The sequence below is a fragment of the Podarcis gaigeae genome (genome assembly GCF_964106915.1).
Source record: "Podarcis gaigeae genome assembly, chromosome: 1".
In the NCBI taxonomy this organism is placed as follows: domain Eukaryota; kingdom Metazoa; phylum Chordata; class Lepidosauria; order Squamata; family Lacertidae; genus Podarcis; species Podarcis gaigeae.
This window is the reverse complement of record NC_139678.1, coordinates 71,951,643-71,969,669: the sequence shown is the minus strand read 5'-3', so window position 1 is coordinate 71,969,669 and position 18,027 is coordinate 71,951,643. Positions and strand designations below refer to the sequence as shown.

The following is an 18,027-nucleotide window of genomic DNA, read 5'->3' as shown; positions in this document are numbered from 1 at the left end:
GGAATTTTTTTGTTTTGACTATGGCAGACCAACACGGCTACCTATCTGTAAATGTTGCTAAGGAAACTGTCTCAGGTTTGAGACAGACAGTTTTTAAGAAGAGCTGAGTAACTTGCTTCACATGGTGCAAACACACTTTTTAAAATCCAAATTTTGCCTGCAGATTTTGCAGGGTTTTGAACATGATAAAACAGAGGCAAAAGTAGCCTGAGTAAGTACACCATGAAAGGGCATCACTCTTTCAAATGGCTGTCAACTCTGAAAAAATTGTTAAAGGCCATTGTGGCCTATGAGATTCTACACATACTTGTTTGCTTCAATTAAATAAAGGAATTCTAAAGTTGGATTTTGTGAAACCTTGACTTTAATAATAGCTGCATTCTCATTTAATACTTAATGAAACAATTTTTCTCAAACAGTCTTGCATCTGATCAGTCCCTTATTCGCCAAGTGCCCAGTCATTCCATATCTTTTCCTGAGAATTATCATACCTTGCCAAAGAATACCAGGCAGCCTTCAGGAAGTTCACCGCCCTCAAACCGCAATCTGCCAAGTGACTACAAGTATGCTCAAGACCGGGTTAGCCACTTGAAGATGTCCCATGATGAGAGACGAGCTAACAAAGATGGTACTGTGTGGCAGCTGTATGAGTGGCAACAGAGACAGCAGTTTAAACATGGCAGTCCCACAGCACCTATTTATATTGGTTCTCCAGACTTTACAGACCGTGGTAAGGGAAGAAGTTCATTAGATGTTCCACGTTCAGTTTCTGTTCCCCCATCTCCTTCTGATATACCACCACCTGGGCCCCCTAAAATTTTTCCACCTCGAAGACCACACACTCCTGCAGAAAGGGTTACTGTCAAACCATCTGATGAGAGACCAATGATAGATGTTCCTTTTGCTGGATCACCCATGAAGATTCGAAGTCAAACTATAAAAGTGAGTAAATTTTACTGATATATTTTTCAGACTTTACTAATGAGGTGTAATAGAATTACCTTGCAACGTTTCTAAGTACTAACCTTTAGATTATTTGATCAATGTTCACTGTCAATATTCTTACATTATCCACTGAAACTTGTATTTTCAAAGCCAGGATTTATGTCCTCAGTGCTTGGCCAGTTGCAGGTTGAGCAAAATTTGTTTCAAAAAGACACATGATGCCCTGGCCAGGTGAAGTGAATGAGATAAATTTATATGGTTGGATTCAGGAGGCCAAGGCACTTAGTTTCCACTGAAATCAGTAGGAACTAAATTAATCATGGGTAACTTCATATTGGTTTCAGTGCAACCTAAGTGCAACTAAATTAGTCTGGTTCTAACCCTTTAAGTTTAAAAGGTTATATTTTTCTATGTAAAAAATCATGAGGAAAAATGTCTTTTGGAGGTAAAGCAGTATAAATATGACACTGTAGATCATATATTATTGTAGGCTTTATACTGAGAGACACAGAGACTGGTAAGTCACCACAGGCACAAAGATTCATTCCCTGGCTCCAGGAGATACCATCCTATATATCTCTTGGAAGTCTGTCCATTGTGCCCACTTAGGTGACCCTGTTTGTTCCTCTTTTTGTGCCCTTTAACTAAACCCTGCTTCATGCATTATTCACATGACAGCAGGGGAGGGCTTACATAACTATAGCATAGAAAGCTGCCTTATTTCGAGTCAGATTATTTGTTCATCTAGCTCAGTATTGGCTGCATCAAATGGCAATTTAAGTCAATCCACCTCGATGCAAGGATGGGAGGTGTGAATTTGAAGGGTTTAAGAAAAGAAAATTCCATTTTAAATTACTCTTTAATACTGCCTTTCCATTTTTACAGAACTCAGCACACGTAGATAGGCGTTCCATGCCTACAATGGGATATATGACCCATACTGTAAGTGCTCCAAGTTTGCATGGGAAATCGGTACGTATAAGCATTTCTAGTTTCCTTCCCCTTCTATGTACCAGCTGAATTTACTAGAACTTCTAAGGATGTCTGAGTCCAAAACACTCTTTATTGATTTTTCATGTCTTCTTAACGGAATCAAGTAACTTGAACTTCCTGGCTCTAAATGTGGCCTACGCTCAACTGCCATCGAAGTCATTATAAACGGAACTGTTCGTGGAATTTGCTTTTGTGTTTTATGACATTAAAGTACAATATTCCAATCAAAGACAAAAATACAAACTGGTTGCTTAACTGTGTCAAATATACATTTTCTGGGCACCTTAGGTGAAGAATTATAGCTACAGTGACTCTCCCTGAAAACTGCTAATTTCCTCTTTACAATGTGTCCAAATACCTACAGCCTGAAGAGCTAACATTGCTTCTCATTCGATTAAGGAGACATCAGGCTAAGTTGGCTAGTATACGAAATTACACAATCGCCCAATTACTACAGCACTTGCCAACTAATTCCTCTTACCAGGTCAGCTGCTGATTGGCTCATTTGTGCTGTATATGATATTCTGTGACTCTGCAAGTGCTTCACTGGTACCATGCTCAAGTCTGTGCTTTCTTGCCCATTCTTCAGTATGTTCAAGTCCCCAGTTCATTCATAGTTTTACTTTGCTCTGGCATGTGCTGGAGATTGTAAGCATTTTTTTAACTATAGGATGCTGTTGCATATGAATAACTGCTATTATTTTGCTTTGATGTTCGTTTTTGTGATTGTTGCCTTAAAAATCCGTTCAAGAGGCAAGCTTACTAACTTGCAGATGTATTAATTTTGGCTGAAAAAAGTAAGCTTTTCCACTCATTCTTGATGGAAGTGGCTTAATTCACCACATGCTGCTTGTCCCCCCCCCCTTCAAACTGAAATATATTAAGGAACTAGAGAGGGTATCTGTATTGGCTCAGTATTGTGTCAGCTATTTGTGTGTCCATTAGTTTATCATAATCTAGTTGTCTTTTTGCACCATATACCAGTAACAATCAAAGGCAGCAGTATAAGAATAACTCTACTTTGAATGAATAATTATCAGATTTGATAGTTTTAAGCTAGGAGCTTTAGTTTGTAGTTTAGGATAAAATTATTTGTGTTACAAAGATGTGCCTCATGGAGCATGAAATATTAGTTGTCTCTGTATATTATTTGAAAACTAAAACTAAAAATATTTTGCCCATCAGTTACACTAATTAGATGAAAGTGATAGATACATTCATAATTTTTTTAAAAACAAACAATTAATACTTCTATCAAGGAAGAATTTTACATGGTGAATTTAATGAAGATGTTTTCATATCTTCCTCATAAAAAGGTCTTGACAATTTAAAATAATTTTAAATGTACAAGTGATTTTGATAGCCCTGCATGTTAGCTAACTGCGTAGAAAGGAAAATAATCTGTGGGCTTGATGTTTGTAAGGTTGATGAAGATGATGTGCTGCCATTGATGCACTGTATTCATTTGTCATTCAACCATAAACATCAGTGTGTTAATGATAAGTCTTCCTAGATAGCTAGTTTATCATGTATATATGCTTTTGCAGGAGTTCCCAGAAGTACTTGCTAATTAGTTATAGAGTCCAGTATTGCAATAGATTGTTCTATATTCTTTTTATGTACTTCCATTTGCAGGCTGATGATACCTACATCCAGCTGAAGAAAGATCTTGAATATTTGGATTTGAAGGTAAAACATGTTCGTATAAAATATTCTAGCATTTTACAGTTGATCTATCCTCTATATACAACCTTCATTAGTGTATTTGTGTTATAGTATCAGTTATCAATCCTTCAATATTCTGATTTCTTTTTTCTGTAACTGGAGTAAATTTTAAACGTAAAATACACTGGATATACAGTATAACATGACATCAAAACAGCCTCTTTATTTTGGAGAAAATCAGAGAGCCTCATGCACTACTTGAAGGCACATCCACTCATGCAAGGAAATGTATTTTTGCCAGTTCCCCCTTCTACTGCCACCCCCCTGTCACAACATATTTGTGCCAGGGGCTCAATATTATCAGCTGCTAATAAACAGATGGTAGTGCTTGCTTCTTACTCTTTAATTCTATTTCTGCTAAAAACTGCCTGTTTTACTAATAATTATTTATTCACTTATTTGTTTACAATATTTGTATTACCTTATTTGCTATCAATTCCAAAGTCAGCTCCTAATAACGCAAAACACTAACAATGTAGTTCACATTAATAATAAAATATAAATGCCAGCATTAAAATACTTCATTAAAAATGGCAGCAACAGTAAAACTATCAACAACAAAAAAGCAAAGCAAATAAAAAGCACCAATTTGACAAATGTTTATCATGACATTCTGGTACCTTCAATAGTTTAGTTTAGGAGTAGGAATAAAAATTAAATATAACAATGTTAACTAGAGTTAAATGTGAATGCAGATACATGTTAATAATACTGTAATGTTTTACATGTATAATCAGAAATCAGAGTGCTTGTATTTAATGATGCTTACTCCCAGATATGCGTGCAATTTATGCACTCACCTTAATTCTATTAGGACAGAAAAATAGAAATAAGTTTCTGAACATACCTTAACCAAGGCTATGTTTTCTGTTAGGAAATGTTTCCAAAGCAAATCTTTGGGGAGATGTGATTTCCTGATACTAAAAATAAAGGCTGTGGTTTGTGAAACAACACAACTGTCATTTGAAGCTCTTTGTTTGCAATATGCTCCGTACAGACCTAATTAAAACCCACAGTTAAGGGTGGCAGGGTAAAATTGTTTGCAAAGGGGAAGAATATAGAAAATAGAAAAGGCACATGCCTATAGCCTGTTATTAGTTCCCTAACCATAGTTCAAATGTAGCATTGTATCTGGGAACATAGTCATAATGATATTTGCCCCTGGTCAGAGCAGATGGAGGCCCCAAAGCAATACATTTTCTTAGAGTTTCTGGACTGCACATAAAAAACAAATACATATTTGAAAGGTTTATTTTTTTAAAGTATTCCAAGATAGAAGGTTCCATTTTGAAGTTGTTGTTCTCTGCTTGAAGGTAAGTGGATGAGACATAGCTTTTTATTTTTTAAAAAAATACAGTTCAACAATACGATATGAAAGAAACAAAAACATAACATATATGAATTAAGCAGAACAAAACAGATACAGCAGCAGTTAACTAAGTAGTGTTTAAAGGTAGTAGGAAAACATTTCCAAATTTATTCTCACCAAAAAATTGTTTAAGTGTAAACAAAACAGATTTAACTTGGTGCTCAAAAGACAGCAGAGTAGATGCTACACAGATATTTCTGGAGAAGAGTATTCTATAGAGGTAATCCTTAGTAGCTTCCTATTTAATCTGTAGACACGAGCCATTAACACCCAGAGAAACTTCACCAAACAATTAAATTCATACCTGAGAAGGCAGTCCTTTAGATCTTGGTCTTTGACAACATAGTGTTCTGTGTATCAACAGTATTTTGAATTGCGCCCCGAAACAAACTGAAACCAGTGAAGATATTTAAGTACTGAAATAATATGTTTGGTATAAGTTTCAGTTAATAAACTGATTCATTTTCCGGACCATTTAAAGTTCTGAAAATGATATTTATGGCCAGATAAACTTTTCACCAATTCCTGTTGGTGTGGCTGCATCACCTCCCACGAAAAGCTTATCTTGCCACAGTCATCTATGCCTTGTAAACCTCCAGGCTGGATCACTGCAGTGTGCTCTGTGTTAAGGATGTCTCCAAAAATCCTGAATACCTAAAACTCCTAACATATCCATACCATTGTGACTCTCAAGTAGAAAGCAGATAGGCTCAGGAAAACCATGTCTGCATGATAACAGATTGTAATGATCTGATTTAGACAACCATTACTTTTCTAGTGCAACCTCATACATTACCACTCTGAAATAAGTTGTATTGAGTTCCATGGAACCTGCTCCCATGGAAGTAAGCATAGGATTGCAGTCTTAAATTCTAAAGAAAGTTAATGTTAAATATCTAACATTCACCTCTTTAAAATATTCTATATATTTTGTATGTATATATATATTGGCTAGCATAGGCAGCATTTCATGTAACATGCAGTTATTCCGATGATGGAATATCAAGGTAACTGTTGAGTTCTTGTAATGGTTCTTGTTTTCTGTGTTTATGAATTAGGTACAGTCAGTGCTTTTTTCTGGGGGTACACAGGGGTACGCATACCCCTAAACATTTTGTGAATCTAAGTTTGGCCTCATTGAGGGTCAGTATTTCAATATGAAATATTGAAATGAGAGTACCCCTAAACATTTTTAAAGAAAAAAAGCACTGGGTATGGTATGTTTTGAAGAATGTTGCTTTAAAAGCAGCTGCAGCATGAGTGTTTCTGTAAAAGTTAAGTTTATAGTTCCTTGGTAGCCACTAATTCTTGTTGGTGGAGTTTGAAATAATGCTTTGGATGATATGCTGCATAGAATAAATTCAGTTCCTACTTTGTGACCAACAGTTGGCAATATTAAAGACACGAAGGTGTGGAAAATAAGGTGAAGGAATTAATGTATATGCAGCCAATCAAGATGTTAAAAGAACTGTCATAGAATGTTGGATGGGAAGTCAAATAGAATTACTGAATAAGAATAGAAAAAAGGTGTAACTGTAAAACTTGAAAACTTTTTAAAAAAATAAATAAATAAGAATAAATTCAGCTCCTAAATCAAGGCAAATTCAAGTTAGCCTGAGATACTCTCTTGAGCTATTAATCTGAGGCTTGCCTGCTGTATATTGTCATCACAGCAGTATCCAAGCACTCAGAATGTAGAAGAGGAAGGGAAAAGGAAGTAGAATATACAAGTAATTACCTACAAATAATCTAGAGAGGCTGCAATCACATTTTATCTGCAACAATATCCTTCAGGTTTGGATGGCATGCACCCCATGGCAGTCCTCTTGCTGCTGAAGGGATCCTGGGGTGATCTGGGCTTTGATATGGTGCCATATTCTCCAAGGCTAATAATTCTTCCTTCCAGGATCCTTTCAGTGATGAAGGGCCACCAAAAGGGTCATTTGAAGAGGAAGACTAGCCTTAGAAGCCCTGAGAGTCCAGTTCCCTTTCTCACCTTTGCATTCAGTCTGTAGGGATTGTGGCCATCTGCTGCCTTTCAGCCTGTCCTTCTTTCATCCTCTCCCTCTGCAAGTTTTGGATATTTGGAAGAAGGAAGAGGGAGTCCCCAATATTTGTATGCAATGGTAGTAGGAGGTATGTTTTGTTGCTAAAGATTCTGTGCTTCCATGCCTTCCCAATGTTTAGACACAAGGACATAAATAATGCACACAAATCATGTTCCACACAAATAATGCATACAAATCATGTTTTCTTTATTCATTCATTGGAGGTTAGTAGATAAACCTAATGCCCTGAAATTCTTAACTGTTATGCTAGCAATCAGAACATACTGAAGGCTGTTTCATATTAGGCATATATAGCTAGAATTTTTTCTATAAACAAACAGTGTAGGAGATTGATCAGTACATTTTTTTATTTTGAGTCCCTAGTTTGTATTGTATTTGAAAGTTACAGAAAATCACCACTTATTACTTCCATTGTGAGCATCAGAACATAAGAGCTTGATGGATCTACAGTTGTCTAGCTTCTTGTTCTCACAGTGGCCAACCAGATTCAAGCAGGAGTTGAGCAAAAGAGCACACTCTCTGGTTTCTAGCGACTGGTATTCAGTATCATAGTACTTCCTTTGACCATGAATGCAGAGAATAGCTTCCATCGTGTCTAATAGACATTGATAGACTTATCTAAGAATTTTGTCTAAGCCTCTTCTAAAGCCACCCAAGTTGATGACTATCACTGCGAGCTCCAGAGTTAAGTACGTGCTACGTGAAGAAATCCTTTCTTTTATGTGTCCTTAATCTTCCAAAATTCGGCTTCCTTGGATGTCCATGAGTTCCAAGGTTATGTGTGAGAGAGAAACTTTTTTCTCTTCACTTTCTCCATGCCATTCATAATTTTATAAACTTCAACCGTGTCACTACTTATTCACCTTTTTCTAAAGTCCCATGTAGTGCAACCTTTTCTCTTGGGGGAGCTGCTCCATCTCCTTGATCATTTTGGTTGCCCTTTTCTGAACCTTTTCCAACACTACAATATCATTTTTGAGGTGAGGAGACAAGAACTGTACACAGTATTCCAAAGGCAGTCACACCATAGATTTGTATTATGATATCAGTTTTATTTTCAATTCATTTCCTAATGATCCCTACCTTGGAATTTGCCTTTTTCACAGCTGCCACACACTGGATAGATATCTTCATTGAGCTATCGACTATGACCCCAAGGTCTTGTTCCTGGTCATTCACTACCAGTTCAGACCACATAAGTGTAGATGTGAAATAAATATTTTTTGCTGCAAAGAATCTTTGGAGCATTTACATTGATTTGCATTTTCCATTTTGACACCCATTCATTCAGTTTGGAGATGTCCTTTTGGAGCTCTTCACATCTACACTTATCTACAATCTGTTTTTGTTTCAATAACCCTTAGTATCATTACCCTTACTTAGTATCATCAGCAAACTTGGGAAAAGAGCACATGAGAAGCAAAATATGCTTTTACATCTCCCTCCCACCTGTCCCTCCCGCCACTCCAGTTTCTAAGAAATGTGTGTTAGTCAAATAACTGTATGGAGTGTTGAACTGCAGCAAGGAGAAGTCATGCTACTAAAAATAATAGTGTACATATATTTTTATTTTCCTGTTTTGTTGTTTATTGGCTTCTAGTGTCAACTTTCCCTCTATAACAAGATATGTATTAAAATTTTGTTTGAAACAGATAAAAAATAATGGACCTCTGATCAACATGGTTTACAAAGTTCTAAAGAGCTCAGCACAAGGGTTACTATCCAGTATAAATGTAAGAGTGCCTGTAACGGAAATGTAACCATTCCATTGCTTTCTTCAATGGCAGTCAATGTTTAAATGGCTAAGCATCCACAGGTGTCTCATGATACATATGACACCACAGCTTTCTGCAAGATGTGTGTTTTTGGAGGCTTTGTGCAATATTATGGCTGGCACAGTACTGCTTGATTTCATTTTCTCATGTGTTGGAAACTAGTGGTGGTGATTCCATTTTTATAATTATGAAAATACAGAAGCATGCCAATTTTGTTTTGATTTTGCTGCTTTGACAATGAGTTGATTTTACATGTACTGTTATATGATATAATTGCATATTTTTTCCTTGGCTCACTGTGCACTGTATACCTTTTAGATTTCAGATCAGTTCCCTTGCTTGCATATTTGTTGTTATACTGATTACTTACATTCTGTTATACCAATATATAGTATGTGTTGCTTATCTTAGAAAGTTTTAAATCCACACAATATTCTAGGTGGCAGTTTAAAAGGAAACGGTGCTTTACTGCAAAAAAAGACAAACCTAAATCTAAATATTGCCAAAAGGCAATAAGCCCTCCTGTATTTGATTATTTGGTTTCCATTTTATCAGTTTACAATGATGGGAACTTGAAGATGGAGCTGTGACAAATAGTCATGAATGGTAAATAGAACTAATAATAGTACTAATATTAATTCCAGCTTTTTTATAGCACCTTCTGAATGTTCAAAGGCTTCACATACATTTTTCTCAGTAAACTTTGTAACAATCTTATACAGAAAGTCAGAATTATTACACCACCTTGCAATCACATAGCTGCAGCTGAAACAGTACCTTTTCTAAGGCTACCTAGTGTAATAATGCACAAGGTGAGTTTTGAACAAGACATTTTCTGGCTGACTACTTGTTCTTGTTATAATAACTACTGTCTTCTGCCTCAAGAGTTAAATATCATTTTCATATCCTTTGGGTAAATTATGATGGCTTGGCCCCTGAGGTGATTTCATGTGGTGAAAATAAAAATATATTTCAGTTGTAAAAAAAAAACCCCAGTAACATTCATTATTACATTTCTTGTTTGGGTTTTGTATGTAGCATTCGTGTACATGGGTGCATGTGCTGAGTAACTAGGGAACACTTCTAGTAGCACCAGATTTGTTACAGGTGACGCGTGAGGAACCTCTGACCTGGGATTGAATGCTTCCCTCCAGGCCCTCATATCTGACCCTTGGAAGTCTCCTCCAGCCACACCCCTCACTGGCCCTGCTTCACGCCCCAAGTGTTTTGTGTGGCTGGAATGTGTTCTTGAACTCTGATAATGCCTCCTGCTTGCCTGGATGGGTGATAAAGAGCTTGCCGGGCGGAGGGGGCGGGGCATGGGGCTAGCTTAGTGTACCAATATAAAATTAACATTCATTGTTCCATTCGCTTTTGCCTCTAGCCCTGCTCATCCCTGCATGTCTCCCTTAAATGGTGGCCAGAAGGGAATGCATCCCTTAGACTAGGGCTATAGGGCTATAACCATGTTATAGGCCAAATATATACAGTGGTACCTCGGTTTAAGAGCAGCCCTGTTTATGAACTATTCGATTTACGAACTCCGCAAAACTGGAAGTAGTGTCCCGGTTTGTGAACTTTACCTCGGTCTAAGAACGGTAGCCGAACGGTGGAAGGGCACCAGCGGCAAGAAACCTCATTAGGGAAAGTGCGTCTTGGTTTAAGAACTGTTTCGGTTTAAGAACTGACTTCCGTAACGGATTAATTTTGTAAACCAAGGTACCACTGTATTCTATTCACTTGAGAATTTTGTCTGATCTATTAGGATGGTTGCACATTCCACTCCTGTCTCTACTACCCCCGCCTTTCCTGTGGGTCTGCTCACAATGCTGGGTCCATCCATCCATTCATCGCATCCATCCATTGCTCTTTTTATCCTGTATAGTGCAGGAACTTAACACCTTATAGGGTCAGTATTTCTCTTCCAGCTACCAGCAGCATATTGCAGGTGAACATTTTTTGCATAAGGAAGTTTATCATTTGGAACCCAACCAAATTTGAAAGAATTGTTGTGCATGTGGATCCTCCCTGAAACACTTTGGATCAGGGTCAATATATCAGGCTGCTATACCAGCAAAGAACTGGTGACATTTATGGGTATTAAAACAATTTAAAACAATGTGTTTTTGAAAAAAGCCCAAGAAACCTAACCTTTGAAATAGAACCACAGATGTTTAATTTTCAGCATTAAGAAATCAAGGAATTAGTGCTGGGAGGATGTAATCCAGCAAAATCTGCTGTGCTGTGTTAATATAAAATGGATTTGTTTAGAAATTTTGTATAAGAATCATAGAATGTGTGAAGATATAAATAATACTGACTTTGCCCCGTTTGTTAAGAATTCACATTGCTGCTATAAAACTTTAAAGGTAAATTAAACAACCATATTTTAAAAGATCCCAAATTTTATATAAGATATTTGTAATACTACTAGTGTAGACAACATCATCATATGGGGATATATCTGTGGTGAAGAATCTGCTCCTTCCTAAGACCTACCAGGCTTGTGCTGGCTGCCCACGGGAGATGATAGTGGGTGGCTTATTTCTTTTCCCCTCCCTTCATTTTGCTATTAAAAAACAAACAAAACAAAAATTTCTATTGGTTTCAATGGGCAGGAAAATAACTGTGGTAGCTTCAGGGCTGGTGTAGTTTTTCTGTATTATTGGGAGAATGGGAAATCTGTAGATCCTATGTGTCCAAGGCCTCTTGGATCTGTCTCAATAAGCTCTTTTCTTCTCCTACTACTGTCAAAGTAATGGCGACAGACCTTGCTGCTGCTGCTGCACTAAGGAGACCTCTGGTTGCAGTCTTCCTCCTCCATCTGCAGACTACCCTCTAGGTCCACAGCATCCAGAGGCCCTTCTGCTGCCTCCCAAGGAGCTTAGATCCCTCCTTAAATAATCTTAAAATATAGAGGGAATTAGTAAAGTTTTCTCCAGACCTATTTTGTTTATGACCAACTTTTAATTTTACTTTCAAATCTTTATTTTTTATTTTTTAGGTAACAGGGCGTGATACAATAAAAGAACGAAATGCGAAACCCATCAGGATTGGAGAAAGTGATATTGATGTAAGAATAAAACATAATTTTACTGAGGATGCAGTTGTCCTGATGAATCCAGTTCTGTTTTATTATTCTAATCTTTTTTTATATACATTCTTGTTTGTAGGTGAAACTAAGTGTTCTGTGTGAACAAGACAGGATTCTACAAGACCTAGAAGACAAAATAAGAGCCCTGAAGGAAAATAAAGTAAATAGTATTGCAATCCCTCCATCGCCTTGTTTCTCTAACAGGTTTTGCAGTAAAATATGGCAATCACTGTAGTTACTGCAATTGCTTATTTTGGATAGTATGCTCAACTGCTGTGTTCATTGATGGGAATAGGGTTGAGATGAAAATAGGATGCATTATTAAAATGTAGTGATTTGGCAAATAGATGTCGCACCATGTTTTGCTTGCAAGCCCAGCTGCTGGGTATGGAATTGGAATTAGAATGATCAAGGCAGAGGTCAACAATGGTTGATAACTGCTGTCCGTAATCAACTTTTTGGAGATGAGGTCTGAAATTTCCCACGTTGTAATACTGCATTGAGTAGCTAAATTCTGTTTTCTGATACTTATCTAACCAAATGAGGACGATAGTAGATGCTGGTAGCATCATTAATAACATAGAATAAAAGTGAACAAGAACTAAGGCTGATTTGAGGTTAATAATATGGTAAAAAGAAAATAACAGCACAATCCTATGCATATCTCCCTCAGATAATATGCATGTATATTTCCAGGGCTAAAGGTCAGTTAGATATGTGTATAAATTAGTTTTAAATTTGCTGATGTGTTGCTTTTCAATATCTTTTAAATCTTCTACAGGATCAGTTGGAATCTGTCCTGGAAGTGCTGCATAGGCAGATGGAACAATACAAAGACCAACCACAGCACACAGAAAAGATTTCATACCAGCAGAAACTTTTGCAGGAGGATCTCGTACATATTCGGGCAGAAATATCCAAAGTATCTACAGTAAGTAATTCCTAGAGATACAAAAGTTAACTTATAGACAAATATTTTAGTGTTCAGTCATTTTAATTCTATTTTCATGGCAGACCCACTGAAATGGGTTTGTTTTTTAAAAATTGCTATAGTACTTCCAGAGTTGAGCTCTTCAGGGATCCTCAAGGTTTTGGAGCCAGTGAATCCAAATCCATAGTAAATTTTCTTTAGGCCCAGTCTTTTCTTATATGCTTAGAATAATGCCTCATCAGTTTCAGTGAGTGTAATTTCCAAGTAAGAATGCATAGTTTTGTAAGCTGAAGCAGTGTTTTTCAACCTTTTTTGGGCAAAGGCACACTTGTTTCATGAAAAAAATCACGAGGCACACCACCATTAGAAAATGTTTAATATTTTTTTCTTTAATGGCAAACAAAAACATTGCGGACCATTCTCTGCTCAGCGGGGATTGATCCGCTGATCCCCGCTGAGCCGGTGGATGACAGCTCCGTCTCCGCACTGTGTGTCAGAGATGTCAGAGCCCCGCTGCTCTCTATGGGGAATCGGATGAGAGCGGACCGCCTGTCCGCTCTCATCCGATCCCATCCGATCTGATCCCCACCCAGGACGGATGGAAAATAGGGTGGACACAGTCCTAGTGGGCGAAAAATTGACATTTTTTTAAAAAAAATCTTTCGTCTTTCTTTGCTGTTGTTTGGTTGTGCCGCGGAACAGTGGTTGAAAAACACTGAGCTAAAGTATATTTGTTTTTGGTATAAACAGCATAAAGTAGTTGCTTTAATGCTTAGATCAACCTGCAGCATTTTATATCTTTTATTGTTTGTTTGTTTGTTTGTTTGTTTGTGTATTTCACAAGATGTAAATACAGTGGTACCTTGGGTTAAGAACTTAATTCGTTCTGGAGGTCCGTTCTTAACCTGAAACTTCTTAACCTGAAGCACCACTTTAGCTAATGCGGCCTCCAGCTGCTGCCGCACCACCGGAGCACGATTTCTGTTCTCATCCTGAAGCAAAGTTCTTAACCCGAGGTACTATTTCTGGGTTAGCGGAGTCTGTAACTTGAGGCCTCTGTAACCCAAGGTACCACTGTATTGCTTAATTGTACTAAAACCTCAAAACGGTTTACAAAAAGAATGAAAAAATAAATTATCAGTGAAAAGCAGTTTAAAACAACTATTTAAAACATTGAAAAAATAATTATGATCAACAATAAGCTAAAAACCAGATTAAAACTCACGTCAGCATTCTAGTTTTCTGAATAGGTTTTCCTAAACAAATATGTTTTTAGCAGGCACCGAAAACAGTACCATGAAAGTGCGTGACTGATGTCAATAGTCAGGGAGTTCCAAAGTTTGGGTGCTGCCACACAAATATCTTTCAAGGCATTGGGGAGCATCATCTCACACAGTGAAGCATTAATGATGCTCTAGACCCAACCAGTCAGACCCCCTCTGCTAGATTTAATAAGCCAGGAGGGATAGGGGTCCAGATGGCAGCTGAAACTGAACTCACAACACATAATTGATTCTGGCACTGGTTACGTCAACCAGAGTGGCAACAATTGCAGAGTCAATATCACTCTGAACTCTAGAGACTTTATCTTTAGAGTGTGTAGCCAGTTGATCCCAGTGGGTCCTCAATTGTTCCAGATGTTCCTCCCCACAATGTGAGTCAGTAACCTCTGAACTGTCTAAAAGAACTCCATCAGCCGCCTTCTAGAGGATGCAATGCAAACTGCAAAATGAGCCTTCTTCACAGCTGATACTGCTGCATGGTAAACACAATTATGTGCTCTGAACAGTGTCCCATCAGCTTTAAAGTGAGGCTTGCATTAGTTGTGCTCTAGTCTTTGTCTGGCTTGTTTCATATCCTGGAGCTCCCCAGAATACCAAGATGTTACTCTGGCTCCATAGTGCTGGAGAGGACATGTGGGAGCATAGCGAGATCAGGGCTTTGACAGGCTCATTAGCTTTATCCACTGGGAAATATCATCATCCTGCCTTTTTCTCTGAGAGGGACTCAAGGTGACTTACAGACAAAACTGAAACAGCTAAAAACATAGGTGGGAGTATATTCAGTCTCCCAGAGCATTCAGGAACACCTCAGGTTCCATCTTTCTCTAAGGGTGGGGAATCCATATGGACCCACCACACACACAGGATGGTGGGGATAAAAGGATAAAGCTGAATATTTTGTCTTTGCCAACAGGAAATGGAAAATGCCTGGAACGAATATCTGAAACTGGAAAAAGATGTACACCAGCTGAAGCAAGCCTTACAGGAACAAATGAACAGATCGTTTTTTTCTCAGGTGAGGCTTATTCAGCTTCATGATTCAAGCAGCTTTTGCACAATGTGCCCAAGCCCTTTGGCAGTGTAGCCAGATCTTGTCCCACTATGTGAGCGAATCTTGAGGTAAACGCAGGGGCCAGGATTCCACTTGCACAATGGGGCTTTCCCCTCTCTCCTCCCTATGCCCCACATATCCCCTGAAATTGTTTTGAGGTTGAGAGAATTCCCAGAACAGCATGCAGGAGCAGAAGAGGGGGAATCATTCTATTTGGCAAGCCCAAATGTTTGCTGTGACAGAACAATCGTTAAAGAAATGGGAATTCTTGTTGAAAATACACTGAAAAGGATATACCAAGAGCTCTGGCCACAAGTTTCAATATAAGGAATAATTCCTACTCGAGAGTTGAAAAGAAAAACGTGTATATTCTGCTAAGAATAACAGTTTTAAACTAATAGTAAATTTAAACACAATGTGTAAATACGACAGTTTTAAGGTAATAGTAAATTTAGATGCAACGTTTAAGTGCAGAAATAATGTAGTTTCAAATATGCAGTGATATAGTATAAAGGTACATAAAATACCAGTACACAACAATTGTTTTATACAAGTCTCAATGGCAGTCAAAAAGAGTCCATATTATATCAAATCAGAATAAAGAATAAAGAATCAAATAGGGCCAAAAACGCATGTTGAAAAAGAAACATAAAAGAATTAAATGATATAGACTTCCAACAGATTTATAGTCCTCAAAAAACCGAGCTGAAGAAGGCGTTTACTCCGAAACAGGGCCCTGTCCTGGTCACCACTACTGAGTCGTACATCTGATTCACACTCCGGATACTTCTTTTTGGCCCTATTTGACTATAAATCTGTTGGAGCTCTTGGTATATCCTTTTCAGTGACAGAACAATCGCCTTAGACCAATATTGAATTCCTCACACTTGTGGAGAGTTGCACGTGTAGATTCCACCACAGTGTGCTATAATAATGCACCACCATGACGTCTGCATGCACAGTATCTCCTGTAAACTATCAGAAAGAGAACTGAACCTCCGTGCAGGAAGCTATATTTGTTGTTGTCCCTTAGGAAAACTCTGAGGCTGTATACATTGTGTAAGCTCTCCTTTCCTCTCAGTTCTGGCTGCTTTTTCAACAGCAACCTACATGTTATACCAAAAAGCATGTATCAGTAGCCCAGTGACTTCCTTTTTTGCTCTTGGGAAAGCTGCTTTAGGAGTGAGGGATTGGCAATGAATAAGTGGCGGAAATGCGCAAATAGGCAAATAACAATTTTCACACAAGGCCTGAGGTCTTGGAGTGCTGCTGCCAGTCAGCATAAATGGTACCACTGGTCTAATTTAGTATGAGGTAGCATCATGTGTTTCTGCGTTCATTTAGACTTACTACATAGAGTTTCAATATTCTCATTATTTATTTTCAAATTCATACTTGATTGCTTTTAGTAATTAGACACAAACACATGTATGTTTGGAATGTAGACCAATTATGCCAAGCAGGCTATTGCTCCTTTTTGGTCACGGGAACCTTCATTCAAGGAATTAGGATTTCTTAAATTGCATCTCACATAATCTTTTTTTTAAAAGATTATGCACATTCCCCATTTGCTGACATGAATTGATCAAAATTGACATTTGTAATTTCATCTCTCAAGCAAACTCTTAAAATGTATTACAAAGAAAAAGTCTGTATTACTTTAAAGGAAGTTATAATTAATTTTGAGATAAAAGTAAGATTTCGATGAGAACTTGGGAGTGCTCCTTGACATTTTGCATTGTTATATTAATAAGCTCTTGGAAAAACTGCAGGGGGGGGGGGAGATTTGGTATTTGAATGGAAAAAAGGATGTTCAGAAGTTGCACCCAAGTTAAACAGTATATCAGTGTTCATCTCAAGGATAAAATGGCATGGCTTTAAAGGTTATTAAGCAGATTATTTCTGCTTATTTAATGTATTAACTTTTTAATTTTGCTGCTTCTGAAAAGTGTCATGCAAATAAATAAAAATATTAACCAATAAAACATTCCAGAAATTCAGATTTAAATCAAACTGTTACAAATCCATATCAAACTGGAATAGAAATCCAAATGCCTGTCTGGAGAGATTTTTTAAAATTTCATTTCTACACCTGCACATATAAAGAGAAGAGGGTTTACTCACAAACAACAGGGGGGGGGGGAAGGAATAAAGCCTCTCTTATCTTGATTTTTGAGTTTCATTCATTTTAGTGGTTTGAACCCCAAACAGAATGTACACATCAGGGTTTTATCACACCCTTACCTACTGTCCTCCCATTGCCCCGTAAAAGACTGTGGTTACAGTCCACAGACCCTCTGGAACAGTGCACGGTGAGGTACAGGTGGCTATTGCTTGAGGGGCAGGGTTGGTGAAAACTAATGCTCCCCGCATACATAGGCAGAAGTTACATCCATTTACACATGGATCACTGCATTCCCAGTGGATGTCTGTTTTCCAGAAACTCACACTTTGTCTCTTTCAGCCACACATACATCATAGCACTTACAATCTACCTAACTGCCCAGCACTGAGAAAAAGTGTTTTACTTGCCATCTGTCTTTAATACCTTCATTGTAGCACACTACCATACTGGATAATGACATTATCCAGAATATTGTACAACTAGCAGAGAGCATAAATGAGCAAAATGTATTAAGTTAAGGCAGAGCTTCTTACCTGATTTTAAAAATTGTTTCTCACAGATAAATTCCATGTGTCAATCATCTTGTAAGTTGGGTTATCTATTACTATTCTTTATTTGTGCATGATAGAATAAGCCCAGTGTTAAAGATGCTAACCACAATGCTGTT

General features: G+C 37.7%; 1 protein-coding gene across 32 annotated transcripts in view; it reads left to right on the top strand.

The window, feature by feature from the left end:
* PLEKHA7 (pleckstrin homology domain containing A7) overlaps positions 1-18,027 on the top strand; it is a 150,528-nt gene that overhangs the window by 108,358 nt on the left and 24,143 nt on the right. For 19 of the 32 annotated variants that reach the window (XR_014555912.1, XR_014555913.1, XR_014555914.1 and 16 more), the window contains 7 exons: positions 420-942; positions 1,831-1,917; positions 3,574-3,627; positions 11,881-11,949; positions 12,050-12,130; positions 12,752-12,901; positions 15,098-15,199. Coding sequence is in view for 26 of the 32 variants with exons in the window: in XM_083701813.1 (XP_083557939.1) it covers positions 420-942; positions 1,831-1,917; positions 3,574-3,627; positions 11,881-11,949; positions 12,050-12,130; positions 12,752-12,901; positions 15,098-15,199 (1,066 nt within the window). In the remaining 6 variants the exon portion in view is untranslated. Of the gene's footprint in view, positions 1-419; positions 943-1,830; positions 1,918-2,302; positions 2,423-3,573; positions 3,628-11,880; positions 11,950-12,049; positions 12,131-12,751; positions 12,902-15,097; positions 15,200-18,027 lie in introns of all 32 variants that reach the window. The other 13 variants (XR_014555911.1, XM_083701826.1, XM_083701824.1 and 10 more) reach the window with 1 other exon arrangement.